Here is a 16,586-nt window from a genome sequence, read left to right on the forward strand (position 1 = left end):
TTGTTTTTGTATTGGAGAGTGAGCTTGCAGCTAGCAGCTAAAAGTTCCCTCTGGCTCACATTTGCTTTTACATGTACGTGTTTTATACTTTTTTCTGGCTCTTCTGGCAGAAATTTGAACTGGATTGAGTTTGAACTTGTGTTACCGCTATACTGTGCCAGAGGCGAAACCCAGAAATCTACCTTCAACATTGTCAAGGCATGTGCTATCTCAGAAAAAAAAAAGGTAATTAATTTTCATCCTCTGGAAGCTGGAATGCCTAACCTGCAGCTCTTGCTCCAGGCTCAGCTGGAGCTCTTCCTTCTGACGCAACTGCTCCTCTAGCACAGCCCGTTCGCCCGTGTAGCCGTCAATCAGACCTGAATGCGGGACAAGTCAGAGAAGGACAGTTGGAAAAAAAACAGAAACTCACACACATTCATATTAGGCAATTTGGTATTTCCCTTTCATCAGGTTTTCGCATGTTATGCTACCTATCTTCAGAAGGATGTAGAGGAATCACTTTAAGCTTTGTTGTCTCACTTCAGTCGCACACACAGACACACACAAGGCAGCCATCCAGATGAACACTTAACAGCGAGATACAAAATCCACGGTTACCGACAACAACAAAAACAAACAAAAACATAAGGCGATGCCCGCAAACACGCACGCAAATAAAGAGATGAATACAAGTGAGCATGTCTGACCCATTTTGCTTGACATGAAGTACGACTAAGACTGAGCCGTAAACACAATGAAATGCTCTATAACTACTGTACTGCTCTTTCACAGGTCAGCAAGCATTATGCACCAGGATGGCATTCAGCTCATAGAGACAAGAGAAAGGAGGCATGTGCACACTAATAGATGGGTGAGAAATCTATTCATCTACTGTAGGTGCAACTGTGAAACACAAACTGGCAAAAATCAGACCAGCTGTAAGGTAAAGTAAGGTACATTTTCTGACTGTAGATTGTATGGGTTCAATGAGCTCTCAGTGCTACTGAAAACTAAGAGAGAGGCAGTCGGGTAAATGTCACCTGTGTTGTCAATAGATAAACTCATTTCAGACATCTGAGCAGGAACCAAAGCTGTGTGTAAAGTTTGCCTAAGGAGGGAATCTCTCCATGATACACAGCAATCAAAAGCACATGATTACTGAGTGAAGAAAACATCGTCCACCAACTACACAGTGTTCCCTCACCATTATATTTACTGTACAATACAAAAATGAAAACAGATCATCATGACATTTTAGCTATCTGTCTTAGCTTTTCTCCCTGGATCAAACATAACACATTTCTCACCCCGTTCAATTTTTTTCACTGACATCTATTGCTTTCTACTTGTCACTGAAGAGGATCTTTTTTCAGTGCCTAGCCTGTTTGTTAGGTTAATTTAAAAAAAAACAACAACACACACACAGTTTGAAAAGGCCGCACCCTGAGCTTTCACCTGCATGCATCATTCACACAATAGGAGGAGAATTCTTCTCTTTCACTTCAATGGCATTTGGTCGAGTAGATGTCCAAGAGACATAGCAGATTTCAAACACTCCCTCATGGTTAATGGAGAAGTATGCCACATGACCAGATATTACACATGAATTTGTTTCACCTCAGCACAGCTGCTCCACCATGTGTGTTGTAGCATTTATTATTAATTATGTTTTTCATTTTTCTTTCCAAAGCTTGCCACATGCTCTCCCTCTTTGCTTTTTATGGCAGCAAATATTAGCCCATCTTTAGAACCTCTATAGGATTACAGAAAACAAACATCGCTACAGGATGCTACTTAAGTTAAAGTCAATATATAAAAGTTGGAGATGGCTATAAACTCACCATTATTCAGTGTGTCCAAAAAGCCAGACAGAACGAAATGACTGTAGTTCTTGTGTCACTTGATAAATTGAGTGTGGGACTTAAAAGTCAACTGGGTTTGGTGTGTGTGTGTGTGTGTGAGACTAGAACAGTTGACCCTCATGGACCAGCTGTCTCTGACATGGATGGGACGTTAAGTTAGCTGCCCGCAACAAGATCTGTCACAGCGCTTAAACTGCTCTCAAGAGGCAAAACTTCTCACTGCCGTTCCACTCACATTGAGATTTCTTTTCTTTAAAATCTCACAGAAATACCCTCACTTCCCACGGTGAACATCTACATACAAAATCCTCTTATTTTAGTTGAAACGCACACGGTCAGATGTTCAAACACAAATTGTCATTTGTCAATTTCTCACCACAGATGGTCTCACACTCCTTTACTCTCCCTTTCAAACAGCTGATCTCATCACTCCCTTTAACACCCCCCTCCCCCAAACACATGCACACATGCATTCCCACTTCAGCTCCTTATGCTCTATAAATGCAGTGTTTTCTGTAATCATTCTGACATGCAGACACACATTATCAGAGTAATGTTTAAAGAGGCTACGTTGAAGGAAATTTCTTTCGGAAGGCTTTAAAACAGTGGATGCTGGTATATCGCAGACTTTAAGGCCCACATAAAAATCGATCAACATTTTAATCAAACTAACTAACGCATGTCATGTTATTTCATGCTGATCTATATTTGTAAAAAAAATGACTAATGCAGATTTTTTGATGTTAGACAGACATCACCAGAAAATCTCACCCTCAGCTCGGTGGAGTTCAAGAGCCAGCTGCTCGCGTGCCCGCGCCTCCTCGGACAACCTCTCCTGCAGCTCCTCCTGCTTCTGCAGCAGCTCGTTCATCTCCTGATTGTGGCGGAAGGATTCCCGCATCAGCTCGGTCTGGGTCATCCGGGCATGTTCGAGCTAAGAGGGGAAAGAGACAGTGTGTTCAATTATCTCAGAACTGCAAACATAAATTAATCGATTGGCCTAAAGGGGCAACCCCAACAATTTATAAATGAAGATCAGTTTTCTCAACATAGATCAGTTTTCTTAACATGAGGAGTACTACTCAAACTATAAAATAAATTTTATAATGTATAATGAGGGTTATCTTGGCTTGGGACTTTCAACAAAAAGCCGAGGTTGCAAATTATAGGTGTGGGGTGTTAAAGAAGTGAGCATTTAAGACCTGTGTTTGAGGAACTTGACCCATACAAGGCAGTAAATATATCAAGTATCATGGATTACCCCCTCGGCAGAAAAACTGCTCATAATGTGAAATGAGCTGTTTATGACACTGTCAGGAACAGCTACACTCACCTGTCCTGTGACATGGAGGAAGGAGTTTGCCAATTTTTCCTCTTTTGCATATTTGGAAATAGAGCTGAGCGATAATTATATTTAATCTCTTAGTAATTTTCAGCAGAATTGTATCTTGACGATATGATCACATCATATTATAGTGTTGCTGTCGAAATATTGTGATATATACTGATAGTAGAGGATATTCTTATTGATATCATTTCAACCATATTGGCCGGCTTAATTTAGAAAACAGATGATTTATTACACTGTATAAGATGGGCTCTTAGTCAAGTTTGATTGACTTAAATGATTTGCAGCAGGGAGGAAAAAATGAGTCATGTTAATTAAATTATTCTAAACTGACTAAGAAAAGCACTTTGTTGTCAGCTTACAGGAAATACCAAAACTATGTATGTTTGACAACACTATTCATGTGCTCTATGCATACGGTACATTATTTTTAAGACAGACTCCAATACAAGTATACTGGCACAACACCATTTAATAACAAAATAATGCACAGGTACACCAGAAATGTACTGAGGTCATGATATCACATTTATATTATGACCGTCTGATCAGGTGACAGACGGCAGTTTTTCCTGGCAGAACAGCTATTATATCATCATAATGTAATAAACCCCACAGCACTCCCACATTCATTCCACACTGACTGTATAGATTTCCATATCTCCCTGAGCAAAGGTCTTTTTGTAATATTATGGGAACCAGGAAGTGGTAATGTGACCCTGCCACATGGAAGTCATATAATCTTTCACCTACTGTTTCAAATACAGCACAAAAGATATGCTGTGCACCTGCATAGAATTACATTTAACTCAACATCACATTTGCATGTGTGGACCTGAACTACATAAAACAAGCTGTGAGATAATGCAGCAATAAAATATTAATCAGCACATATTCTCCATCAGCACATATTCTCCATCTAAATTATAGACTGCTGACATTCTCTATGTATAATTTAAAAACAGTCCGTCACAGTACAACTGTGGGTTACCAGGTGTGAACTTACTGTATAGGGAGGGGTGGGCAGGGAGATTTTAGAGATGACTTTAAGAAGGTGACCGTTAGTCCTGTGATTGACATGCGAGATCTGGGTCTGCACCACCACAGCATTTTTCTCATTCAAGGTGTTGGAGAGTGGAAAAGGTCGGGGAAGGGGTACACGAGATTCTACCTCGTACACATCCTGGTCCTCCCCTTCCACCCACGTGGTGTTCTGCATGCTCGAGTTCCAGTAAGAGCGGTAGGAATCCATGGTGAAGGATGGATGGATGAAGGGGGAACTTCCAACCTTGTTTTATTATGGTGGCACTCCTTTCCTGGAGTCATCAAAAGGGTTTTCTGTTTGCCATGATCCGTCAGGCTGAGCTGATGCCTGCCGTGCGACCGAAAATGAGAATAAAGTCCAGTGGGGGATGAAGCAAGTGAGCGACGTTGTGGAATAGCTCCAAGCAACAGTTTCTATGTGTTTGCAGCACACACAAGAAGTGTAAACAGCATTTGGAGACTGCGACATTCACGTCATCTCAATCACGTGCTGCCTGGCTGAGGTAGAATAAGTTCCATCATAAGTTCCTTAAATAATGAGACAGAAAATCATCCGGCAAGGTGAGAATATTTATGGCAGGGAAGAAGAAAAGTCCTAACAAAACATGTCATCCTCGGCAGCCGGGGGAAGTCACATCTGTGTCCAGCAGCTTAAAGGGCATTCCTGAACATGACCGCGGGAGGTGTATAAATACAAAGGCAAGCATTTCTCCTCTTCTTGCCCTCTTGAAAGATCTCCAGCCCTCTCTGTGTGTTCTTACTGACCTTCTTTCTTCAGAGCAAAACCATATCATGCCTCTCGGTGAAGCTCACACCCCCGCATCTGCTCTGGCTTGCTCTCTCTCTCTATCTCTCTCTCTCTCTCTCTGGAGATTCATTAACAATACTATGCCGCCGTAGCAACAACGACCTGCAGGGAAGCCTCCCAGGGGCCCCTTTTAATTGTTTAGTCCAAGCGACAGGCAGCCGAGGGAGAAATGACAGCGGCCGGTTTTAAAGTCGCTCACTCATTCCTTATTACTTCCTTCTAGGATCGCTGTCATTCCCTCTCCATGCATACCCCCTCGCTTGTACCATAACGTTACTCACTGTGGCTGGATCTCTCTCCCGTCATGCGAGGTTTACTTACTTCAGGCAGGCTACTGTCACTCTGTTACACTCACTTTGCCTTTGTCTACCCATGTGCTTTAAAAAAAAATATCCGAGACTTCCAGGGCAGTTTTCACCAGAGAGGCTTCTTCCTCCACTTCCTACATTGATCGCACACAGCAGGATACTGTTCAGAACAAGTGGGAGGGGAGCAGGTGTGGCTTCAATTCTTAGGGCAAGAGAGCCAGGTAGATTTGCAAATAGATCACAGGCACTCAAATAACCCACAGACAACACACACCCTTCACACAAAAAGTTGTCAAACTGGAATTGCACCCTACGTAGTTGCAAAAAAAAAAAAAAGAAGCAATTAAGGCATTCTGACATGCTGCCTCTTAGTCCCACCCACTGTCTCTGTTTGGCATGTCGACCGTCATACTTTATGCACATGAACAATTTTCACGTTTCATTGGTGGCGTCTCACCGGTAGATAATGGGAGGTGAGTGAGCAAACACCTTCCTACAGGCAAATAATTTACAGCGGTAGTTCAACAAAGACACTTAACATTCCTGACCGGCTTGTTACATCAATCTCTGTTCACAACGCTGCTTCACAGGCAAGACATCATGATCCAGCAATGCTTACTGACAAGACTAATGTACACTAGATCAATAGCAGCAGGAAAATCATTGAACAAACCATTAGAGTCTTTGTTGATTACAAGTTTATTGTGCTGTTAATAGCGCGTACTTAGAAGAGATGTAAATCGTGTAAAATGTAAACCGCTCGTAAAAACTACAGTGGTTCTTTACTGGGGCTGTGATTAACTACTATTGTATAATATTTCAGAAAATAGTAAAAAAAAAAGATACCTACAAACATTTTCCCACAGCCCATGTTGAAATTTTTTTTTTTCTTGTTTTGTTTCGCCTGACCAACAGTTCAAAACCCAAAGATATCCTATTTACTTTTATAGAAGACCAAGAAAACCAGCAAATATTTAAATTTTAAAAGCTGGAACCAATGAATTTTCTGGCGTTTTTGCTTAAAAAAATACTGATCAATCAATCCTATCATTCAAGTGATCCATTAATCAGCAAATAATTTCAGCTCTGTATCTAAGCAACCCTCTGTTACTAGAGCAAATCAGAATTTCCTGACTTTGTGACATTGTGGTATACAAATGTACATAGTAAATGAGTTGTAGAGCCACAATATGTAATAATAATAAAGATGACAAGCAGAGAAAATCAATTTGTTTGATTATTCTCTATTACATGATGCAAAATAATGTTTTTAGGAGAGTTTAGGGGTGTGAGTGGGTGTACTGTAACCAAAATGTGGTGAATTTAGCTTAAAAAAAAAAAGAGAAAAGATAAGATTCAACCAACACACACTCAATGTTGTAGATAGTAGATGCTGAAACAACACTGATGCCTGGCTTGAAAATTCTTTAAAGCTATTTTTAGATCACCATGATAAAACCCATCTCAGCGTGAATAACGCATGAATTTCAACCAATGGGAGGATGTGCTGTGCAGTCAGTTACGGTAACACATTCAGTGGCCTAGTTAAACTGGCCCCGTCTCTGTGGGCTGACACTGGACACAGCGGGCGCACTACACGGTTCGCCTAAGGGGAGGTGGAGGAGGAGTTCTGCTATCCAACTGGACTATGATAGGCTGGCCGGCGGCACAAAAGCTCCATGTAAATACAGCTCGTATCTATAGGCAACCGCTGGGAATGAGGCAGCTCTTTTGTGTGTGAATTCTAGACAAACCAACTTTGTTGCTGGCCACATTCTGCAGACTCATTTCCATTATGCCTCCATGAACGGGCGTAGAAACCCACAGAGGGGCTGGACAGTGTTGAGTGTGGGTATTTGAATGTTTTGACAAAGCTTAAATGTGTCACTAGGGCTTTCTGTTTATTGGTAACTTTTAGGCACAAACACACAGGACTGTTCATGATGAATCCTTCTGAAACCTCAAACTCCTTTATTTCACTTGTTACTTTGTGAGTACAAACTCAACTGTGTCCATAGCATCAAATATGAATATCAATTCCAGTATCTAACATTGGCTATGAAGGTTTAGTCAGCTTGTTAGGCTTGTTTACTCATCCTTTGACTTTATTATCCTGATCTACATAAATCAAGAAACTTTACAAAATACTTTATTTTTGTAACACTGATGCTTTGAGAAGTTTGGCATATTTCTATAATATATTACAATTCTGTCAGTTTTTTGCATTTATTCATTAATTTGAAGCTGTATAGGCACTTGGGTGAATTATTGTCATCAGTTTTAAATTATGTGTAAGTGTATGTTTGCAATATGTATACATAAATATATGCTGAAACACGAAACATGTTCATGTTCCACAAACTAAGGTACTGAAAAAAGTATTGTTTGAGTATCTGTACAGAAACTCAATTCTATTTATCTCTTTTGTACCATAACTCATGTCTAGCCTCATTTGACTGAACTGACATTTTATTTTTCTTCATTCATTTGGTTAACTTACATTATACTTTATTACTTTTGACTTACATTTATTTGACTTTATTTATTTTATGCATTTGTTATTTATCTGTATATATATTTAGTTTTATTATTCATTATAATATATCATTATAATTTATGTGATATTATACAGAATGGGTACCTGTTTGCAAAAAAATTCATAGTTGCTAATAGTTTTCATCAGGGAGAAGAGTTGACCTCCTCAGATTAAACGCTAGTAGAGTGTCTTATGCAGTCCGACAAGAAAATTAAGTGAGCTGACCAATCAATTCTCTGAATGGGAGTCGACAACATAGATCACAGATCACTTAACCAACAACATTCAGTTTGTACCTGGTTGGTGGTGTCGCTGATGGCCATCAACATCTTCTCCAAAGCCGTCTGGAGTCGGCTGCTGATGCCCATCAGATATTCCTCGTTCTTTAGCTGTGTCCCTGCCCCCCGCAGCAGGCTGTCCATCAGCTGCTGGGACACCTCCAGGCCCTCGTCAGCGTCCGTCTCCCCAGACCACACACTCACGTCATCTGTGCCGGTCTCGCTGCCCTGGCAACTTTCTGCAGAGTGACCTGGAGTGATCACATACATTTCACACATTTAAACACATTTAAATTTCACTGAGATGTTTAGTGACTTAATCTATTACAGCTTTCTTGGAGAGCTTGTAGGTTTTTTTTCCCTTTATGCCCTAAATTCAGATGGATGAACCACACAACCATGTAAAATGTAAAAAAAAAAAGCTTGTGATGTAGTTTGTATTCATGACAGAACAGGATGCAAAGCAGGGCTAAAAATATAACCACACTAAGGGTGTATGCGCATACATCGTCCAGTTTGAATGAGTACACTGTACTTTTAACTGTGCCCTGAAGCTAGTTTGCATGACATCATTCACATTTAATTATCTGACCTTGTAACCTAAAGTTCACACTCTCAATGGATTATTGTGACAGCGGGAGGTAGTGTGGGGCAGTATGGATTCAATTATAAGACAGTAGACATGCACACATGCCAGGACGGAGCAGTGGATCATCTGAACCATAGTGGCAGGTTAAGGTAATATGCAAGTCGATGGTTACTGCAGAATTTAATTATTTTCATCAGACTTCATCAGACACGTCATAATGTGTGAAATGTCAGCAGCTCCATGGTTGAATAAAAGAACTCATTATGGTAATGTGGCAGATATTTTTTTGAGAATTGCGGGTCAAGGATGAATTTATTTAAATAGTTAATTATTGAATTAAATGAGCACAAAACATCAAGCCCCACAACACATCTTTAGTGCTGTGGTCTCTCCTCTGTATTGTATTACTGTTTTGTGTGTTTTACTTGAATAACACTGCTGAACGTTATTTGAAAATGATTTACATAAAAACAGACGATTAGATAAAGTGCTGCCGCTGTTGCATAGGCTTATTTTCATGCAAGAATGCAATTTGACAAGCATGAACCATAATTTGCATATAGGTATATGATTGGACCAGCAGTAACCATGTATCTAGTGTCCTTGAGTGACTGTACCATGATTAATATAAGCAGCTATGGTTTGGGAAGAAAGTCTCCACATTCATTCATAATGAACCATTCAGACTGCAAGCAAATCCTTTATTTTTCTGACATCTGAATTACAGGCTTAACTGTCGTCACTATTATTTGCATGTGATCAGATTGAATTTGTCCATCAGCCATTATTGACCTATTTACAATGGTTGCTGTGGTGACAACATACTATAGACTTGCATAGATAAGCTAACTGCTGGTGTGTTTTTCCAGTATAGAAACTAAACAACAAACTCTGTGCTAAAGGAGGAGGACCCACTCTTTGTTCAAACAATAGCATTATGTAGTCTTGGAGCAGAATCCAGAGGAGGTTAGCTTAGTTGCTTAGCATAGTTAGCCAAGTTGCTAACAACACTCTCCCTGTGACATCAATGCTATGTGCTCTGTTTTGTTGCAGGTGTCACAAATCTCATCTGAAGTTCAAGTCTAAAAATCTGATTTAAAATAGATTTGAAACTTTCTAAAAATGTGGTTTAACTTTGCAAATATGTTTTTTCATGCGTTTTTCTTATCCAGGCCTGATTAAAAGCAAAGCGATTCAGTCTATAGAATGCCAAAATTTAGATGTGGGATACCAGTGTAATGACGGTCTTGGATACTCATTAAAAAGCACAGCTGCAGTGGTGTTAATATTTGCAGAGCACAGCATAGTTTTAAGTGCTATTTTCTTTCAGGTGATTGTACACATAATTACATCTTGTAGGTTTTGTAGTCCGTTTCCTGTTTTCCTGTTGCTCAAACACGGATGCCAGAATTAATTATTAGTTACACCTGATGTTACTTGCCTGCAGCGTAAGATCTCACAGGCTGCCAAGTTGCTCTCTGTGTGGTGGAGCAGGGCGGTGCAGCCTGCTGACCTCCACTTGACGCATCACGCAGACTCTGCATGTGGAGGCCCATGGTTTCCTCCGCTGCTGCCGTAGTCTTCAGGACATCAACAAGCACCTGACTAAGCTTCTCGTTGGCCATACGCAAGAGGTTTCTGAAAGCAGCAGAACAGTTAAAGTTAAAACGTACCACAGTAATGAAAAGTTTCTTAAATATCTGTAGTTATTCAAGAAAGAATGGCTAAAGGAAAGACTTGAATTGATTAGCATAACATATTTTTCACACACTGAATATTGAGTCTACTTTGGCTTCAACTATAAATTAATATTTTTTTGTAATTCATGTACAGCAGTAACACAAACAAACATACAACTGGTTAAGGAGATATTAGGAATTCTCTTTTATAAAAGTTTCTGTCACTACCTTTCAGTGTCCTTATCGGATGAATCTTCATCACCCTGCGATGACAATCTGAGTACACCAGCCTGCTTTATTTCCGCCCCCCTTGGATCTTCCTCATCCTTAACTTTTTCTTGGCCGTCTTCTTTCTTCTTTAAGGCCTGGACAGGCAGGAGAGAGAACACGGACAGCAGCCCCGTCATTGCAAAGTTGCAGTTTGATAAATTGACTCCTGAAAACTCTAAATAGCAAACCACAGTGCGGCAGTATGCATGACCATTAGTAAAACTGAATTCAAATTCATGCAGACAAACCGCTCTTTTACCAGCACACAGACACATACAAACACAAACACAAAGACGCACTTCTAACTCCCTTGGAGCTGGGAGAAACACTACTATCTTTGTGCTGCTATGGCAACAGGTGCACCTGAGGCACTGAGACAGGCAGAGGCGATAGCTCCACCTCCTGGGGAAACATTAGAAATGCAGCTTTGCTTCTCTAGTTTGTTCACTCTCAGATTTGTATCGCACTATTTCATATAAACACAGTTCAAATTGCTTTACATGATAATTAAATAATACTACAGTAAACTGTGCAGAATCTGCATGAGCCAAAATAATATTTAAAAAATATTAAAAGGATGGGAAAGTGAGAGAAAAAAAAGACAAAATATTAGATAGCACACACTAGCAGACATTCATATATACAAGTACACAAAGTAATTGAATAAAATGAAAATGACTAATTAGTGGGTAGTTTACAGAGATAAGCCATAAGGATAACATTGCAGAGATAAATACAAGCCTTTAACAGCTTTCTTAAATTATGCAGGTGCTAAGTTTCAAATACGAGATGATGTTCCACATCACTGAACCTCCGTAAATTAAACCAAACTGTAATTGAGATGTTCAACAGATAAGAGGACTGAGATTCTAGTTATTTCGAGTGGAATAATTGTGGAATTGATGATTGTAGGAATACTGTTCATGAAAATATGAGGAAAGGCTCCTGTTTAAAGAACTGTATACAAATAAAGTGATCTGTGGTTGGTTGACTTGATGCTTGACTGGACAAACAATGGTTGAGATGAATGAGTTTGATGTACACAGTTGATGATTCTTCATGCTCGTTTCCGAAGATGAAAAATACGGGTACTTGTCCAGACTGAGTTACATTAATATATATATACACATACATACATACATGAATAAACCTTCTGTCATACATAATTAATAGGCTTCTTTTGACACATTCAGTATTCTTTTCTTCCTGATGCTTAGCCATTGTGCCATTAGCTCTTTGTTGTTGTTTTAACTGCATACTTTTCTAATGCAGCTGGCTTGCTACACTAGCAGAGTGAAGGCTCTGTGAATATGGCTTGTGCTCACATCTACCCTGTGCCCTTATCCCTTTTTTAGGTTCATATTGTAGTACACAATTACATGTAGTTGTTTTCTTCACAATATTCAATGAGATGCTGAGACATATATCAAAAGAAAAGTTTTCTTACACTTCTTAAAATCAAGAGAGCCTCGCAACCCCTGTGAGGCTTTGCTAACCCATAATGGGAGTCGGAACCCCTAGGTTGGGAACCAATACACTCCAGCAAAATACTACACTTGTGAACATGTTTTTGAGACAGAAATGTTTAATAAATCATCAGAGGTAATTATTTAATAATAAGAATAATAGCACTTGTTAACTTGCAGTAATTTTTGAGTGCATGGTTTGTGGTGAAATTGCACGAGATTGCATAATACTGAAATATTTATTTTGTATCCACCCCAATTTAAATATGGAACAAACAAAAAGCTCTTGTATTGAACTGCTGATGTCAAACATCAGTTTTTTTTTCTGTTTTAAAAATGTTTAGTCTCTTGTTTTTTTTTAGCTTGTTACATAAACTTAAGATGCCAAATCTACAACGTCAAAATTTAAACTGTAGAGCTGCTTCATCTAGATCTTAAAGAGTCTAGAGAATGTAAACAATTCGCCTAAAATATAAGCTATAAAAGTCTGGTTTCTACAGTGTATCATCTACATCAAAGTTCACAGTTTTCTATGTATCATCTCTGAACATTTCTGGCCAAGTTTGTTTTTACAGAAATTAAACAACTTCAAACATTTTTCTCATCATCAAAACTCATCTGACCCAATTACTGAAGTTATAGAACTTTTTTTTTTTTTTTTTAACTAGATGATCATCACTGAAACACCACTTACAGTGTGTTGGAGCAACTCATCTAACAAAGAACACTGAACCTGACAGCCACTGCTATCACACAGTTAAAGCCTAATCATGCAATAAATGGTTAGTGAAAGCCTAGCAGGCCCGGCCAGGGATTAGCTCTTCAAGGCATGAGGAGTGCTATTAAAAAAATCTCAATTCAACATGAGGAAACCAGTGCATGAACAGAGGATAGATGAAAGTATGTCAACATAATTAGACGCTAAAATATTCTTCTTTGACAGCAGTAAATAAACAAATATGGTCAAATTATTAAGATATGTTTTCTTCTGATATTGGTTATAGTTGTTTTGGTGTATGCTGGCCCCTTACATCATTAATAAAAGACTCCAGTCATAAGTTTATTGTACTATAAAGTATAATAAAGTATAGAACAGTAAAAGGATTCTGTACTGTTTTTTTAAGAGTGTAATAGTGTGTATATGAAGGTGTGTGTATATTGTTTTACATGTTTCTGTGCTACTTCTGGTATGAAAAGTGCAGGTGAGAGAGTTGCACATATTTGAATTAGCTGTTTGTATGTTTTTTGTTGAAAATAGCTTAAAAGGGGATTTTACTAACTTTCCACTCTGCCTATAGTGCATGAACGTTGCTGAAAAGTACACTTTGCTGCACAGTTTTACATTCAGATGGTGGTTAAAAACAGCTTCAACCAGATTATTGATAGTTCTGCACATAGACAAATATTTTAACCAATTTCAGTTCAAGCATAATCAGTGATACAGTATTTAGAGTGAATCTGATCATTACAATGCCTGCATTGCGACACAGTGCATCTGAAAATTAATGACGCAGCAGTAATGAATTCTCTCCACTGAAATTACTGAAAACTGTGAAGGGTGGCGAAGCGGAGTGTAAATCAACACATTAACTGTGATTCAGGCGCAACAGCCCAGCTAGCGACACTGACCTGCTCAGGTCCTGATTCCGTTTTCAGCAGCTCCTCCTTTAATTTTTGGATCTCTGCGTTCCTCTCCTCCAGCTCCCTCTCCAGTTGCTCCCTCTCCACCTCCTTCAGCCAGGCGCCTGTGGTGTGAGAAACTCTGGGAGCCCGTTCCTCGTTCTCCCTCTCCTCCACCTCCTCTTCGTCTGACTGGGTCTGCATGGAGGTGTTCGTTTGGCCGACGCGCTTGTTGAGTCGAGCCAGCTCAGTCTGCTGCGCAAACTCCACTGACATCTGAACGATGGCCTGTCAGAAAATACAAATCCAAACAAAGTGTCATATGACTTGATATGACATAGAGACAAAGAGTGTTATGGGCAATTTAGGAGTCAAACTTTAAAGAATAACTCTTGTCATTGTGTTTCTCCATTCAGATTTTTTTTTAGATATGGATAAATTGATCTACTGTAACCTTAAAACTAGACACAAGAGTTGTATGAAAACACAATTAAATGGCCACCTACCTTGGCAACTTCCTCCTCCACTCTCTCCCAGTGTTGTTTCTCTTCCAGCACAAACTGCCCAGCAAGGTTGGAGCTGTCAAAAGAGCTTCCTCTTTTCCTCTCCTGCTCTTTTTCTTCTCTCAGTCTCCTCAGCTCGCTACTGTGCTGCTCTTTGAGAGCAGCTACTTCTTGGACATACTTGTGGTAGAGGGCTTTCCTCAGTACCTGCAGCTGTGCTGTCAGGCCTGCAGAACTGGCAGGCCAGCGCAACTCAACACCTCCCTCTGACAATTCCTCCACACCAAGGTCCTGCTCAGAGAGAAGAGTGTAAAAATAAGAAGGAGATGGTTAGACAGAAAAGCTACAAGTAACACTGCACATTAAAAGTGATGTACAAGATAACAGTGTCTTAAAATGAGGCAGACAACAAGAAAATGTTCCCCAAGACTGTTCCTGAAATAAACAGGTCCTCTTTACTTTAGCTAAACCCCGCCCAATCTTTAACCACTGATAAATACACCATTTTGTTCTCCACAACCCTCCCAGGGAAGATAAAGTGATAAAGAGTTGTCTTGCATTACATTACAGCTACATTTTCCCCTGACACACTACCACTCTTGTCTTGTGATGAATCCCTGACTTGTCTATTTTACAGTCATTCAGCTTCTTCAGTACCACTCGCCTCAAGCTCAATATTTCCAAACCAAACATACAACATCTGAAAGTGTATCATGCCCAGTTCTTTTCGGTTTCTCTCCGGTTGTTCCTCCTGTGCTTCTGTCAATCTTCTCCTCTCTTATCTTGCTCTCTATCTCTGCATGAGGATGTAAGAGCCACGAGCGAGCACGAGCTGTGGTAGTTTTGAGGTTGGACTGAGCGTGAATGACAAAACTGAGACAGGATGGAAAGTTGGGAGTGATGTGAGTGAGGGATGGCTCAAATGGAGTGCAGTTCATTCACGCAAGACAGAATCCTCCTTTCATGCAGCCACCATGACCAGAGAACGTCCGCTTGGTTCAGGAGTAACACGCTATAAAGGCGGGTTATGTAACGTCCAACCCTTTTAATCATTAGATATAAGACCATTCATACTGCTGCTTCTGGGGCAAAGCTGGGGATTTAGGCCATGTTTTAGCCTTAAGGCTGCAACCGCCTCCCTCCTATCCACCCTCACTGCCATAGCGTCTTAATGCATGTGCACATTTCAGCCCGTAGTAAGATGTGATGCATGTGACACGGAAGATTTAGATGAGGGCAAAATGCAGGAGCCAAACCTTTAGTTGCTCTCTGAGCTCCTCATTCTTCTCTGAGCTGGACTCTTGAACACCGGCCAGGCTGAAAAAAGAAACAATGCAATGTCAAAATTAATTGTCCTAAAATCCTGAATAGAAGATTTCTTTTCCAAAATTATTTACCTGGTTGTGTTTTATTGCTATTTCACAGGTAAGTACAGTTAAAATGTACACATAAGGATCAGGAAGCAGGTTACTGTCTGAAATACTAGTAAAGCTGCACCTATTAGTTGATTAATTGATCAACAGAAAATTAATCACACACTATTTCAATAATCGATTCATTTTTTAAAGAATGAATGCTACAATTCTCTGGTTCCAGCTTCATATTTTCTGGTTTCTTTAGTCCTCTATGATAGTAAACTAAATATCTTTGGATAGTAGACTGTTGGTCTGGATAAAACAAGACATCTTAGGTTGCATCTTGGGCTTTGGGAAACTGTAATCGAATTTTTTTTTTTTCCATTTTCCAACATTTTATAGACCAAACGACATTGATTAATAGAGAAAATAATAACCATTATTCATCAATAATGAAAAATAATCAGTAGTTGCAGCCCCACATACTAGATTGCCATTAACAACAAATCCTACAGCAATATGATGGAGATTATCCTATGTACTTTCAAATCAATCAAGTAAAAAACTCAAAACTTGCTAAGCTAACATGCTTTCTAAAGTATGACCCTGGCCTTACAGTATATACATGTTTCAAATGAACCTGATAAAACACTTGAGCTACTTGATTTGTCCCACAATCACAAAAAAAATGTATAAATGTAACCATTTGCCACTAATGAGGCACATAAGACACATCACATGACAGCAGATAAAAATTTAGGACTAAAATACAATTTAAACTCTAAAACTAATACGAACAACACAAAATGAAGTGATAATAAAAGCAAAGACACTGCCCTTCAAAATATATGGTCATTAGTCTTGAAAAGTACAGTAGTAATAATATTTACCAAATCAAACAGTGGAGGGCAGTAGCATCTCAGTTTTCAGTAAACTGA

General features: G+C 39.4%; 1 protein-coding gene across 5 annotated transcripts in view; it reads right to left on the reverse strand.

The window, feature by feature from the left end:
- akap9 (A kinase (PRKA) anchor protein 9) overlaps positions 1-16,586 on the reverse strand; it is a 70,636-nt gene that overhangs the window by 23,923 nt on the left and 30,127 nt on the right. For all 5 annotated transcript variants that reach the window (XM_044336326.1, XM_044336324.1, XM_044336327.1 and 2 more), the window contains 8 exons: positions 15,550-15,610; positions 14,297-14,584; positions 13,800-14,078; positions 10,663-10,799; positions 10,197-10,393; positions 8,185-8,417; positions 2,616-2,778; positions 265-359 (listed from right to left, as the gene is read on the reverse strand). In XM_044336326.1, coding sequence (XP_044192261.1) covers positions 265-359; positions 2,616-2,778; positions 8,185-8,417; positions 10,197-10,393; positions 10,663-10,799; positions 13,800-14,078; positions 14,297-14,584; positions 15,550-15,610 — 1,453 coding nt within the window. The remainder of the gene's footprint in view (positions 1-264; positions 360-2,615; positions 2,779-8,184; positions 8,418-10,196; positions 10,394-10,662; positions 10,800-13,799; positions 14,079-14,296; positions 14,585-15,549; positions 15,611-16,586) is intronic.

Source organism: Thunnus albacares, chromosome 19 (assembly GCF_914725855.1).
Source record: "Thunnus albacares chromosome 19, fThuAlb1.1, whole genome shotgun sequence".
Classification (NCBI taxonomy): domain Eukaryota; kingdom Metazoa; phylum Chordata; class Actinopteri; order Scombriformes; family Scombridae; genus Thunnus; species Thunnus albacares.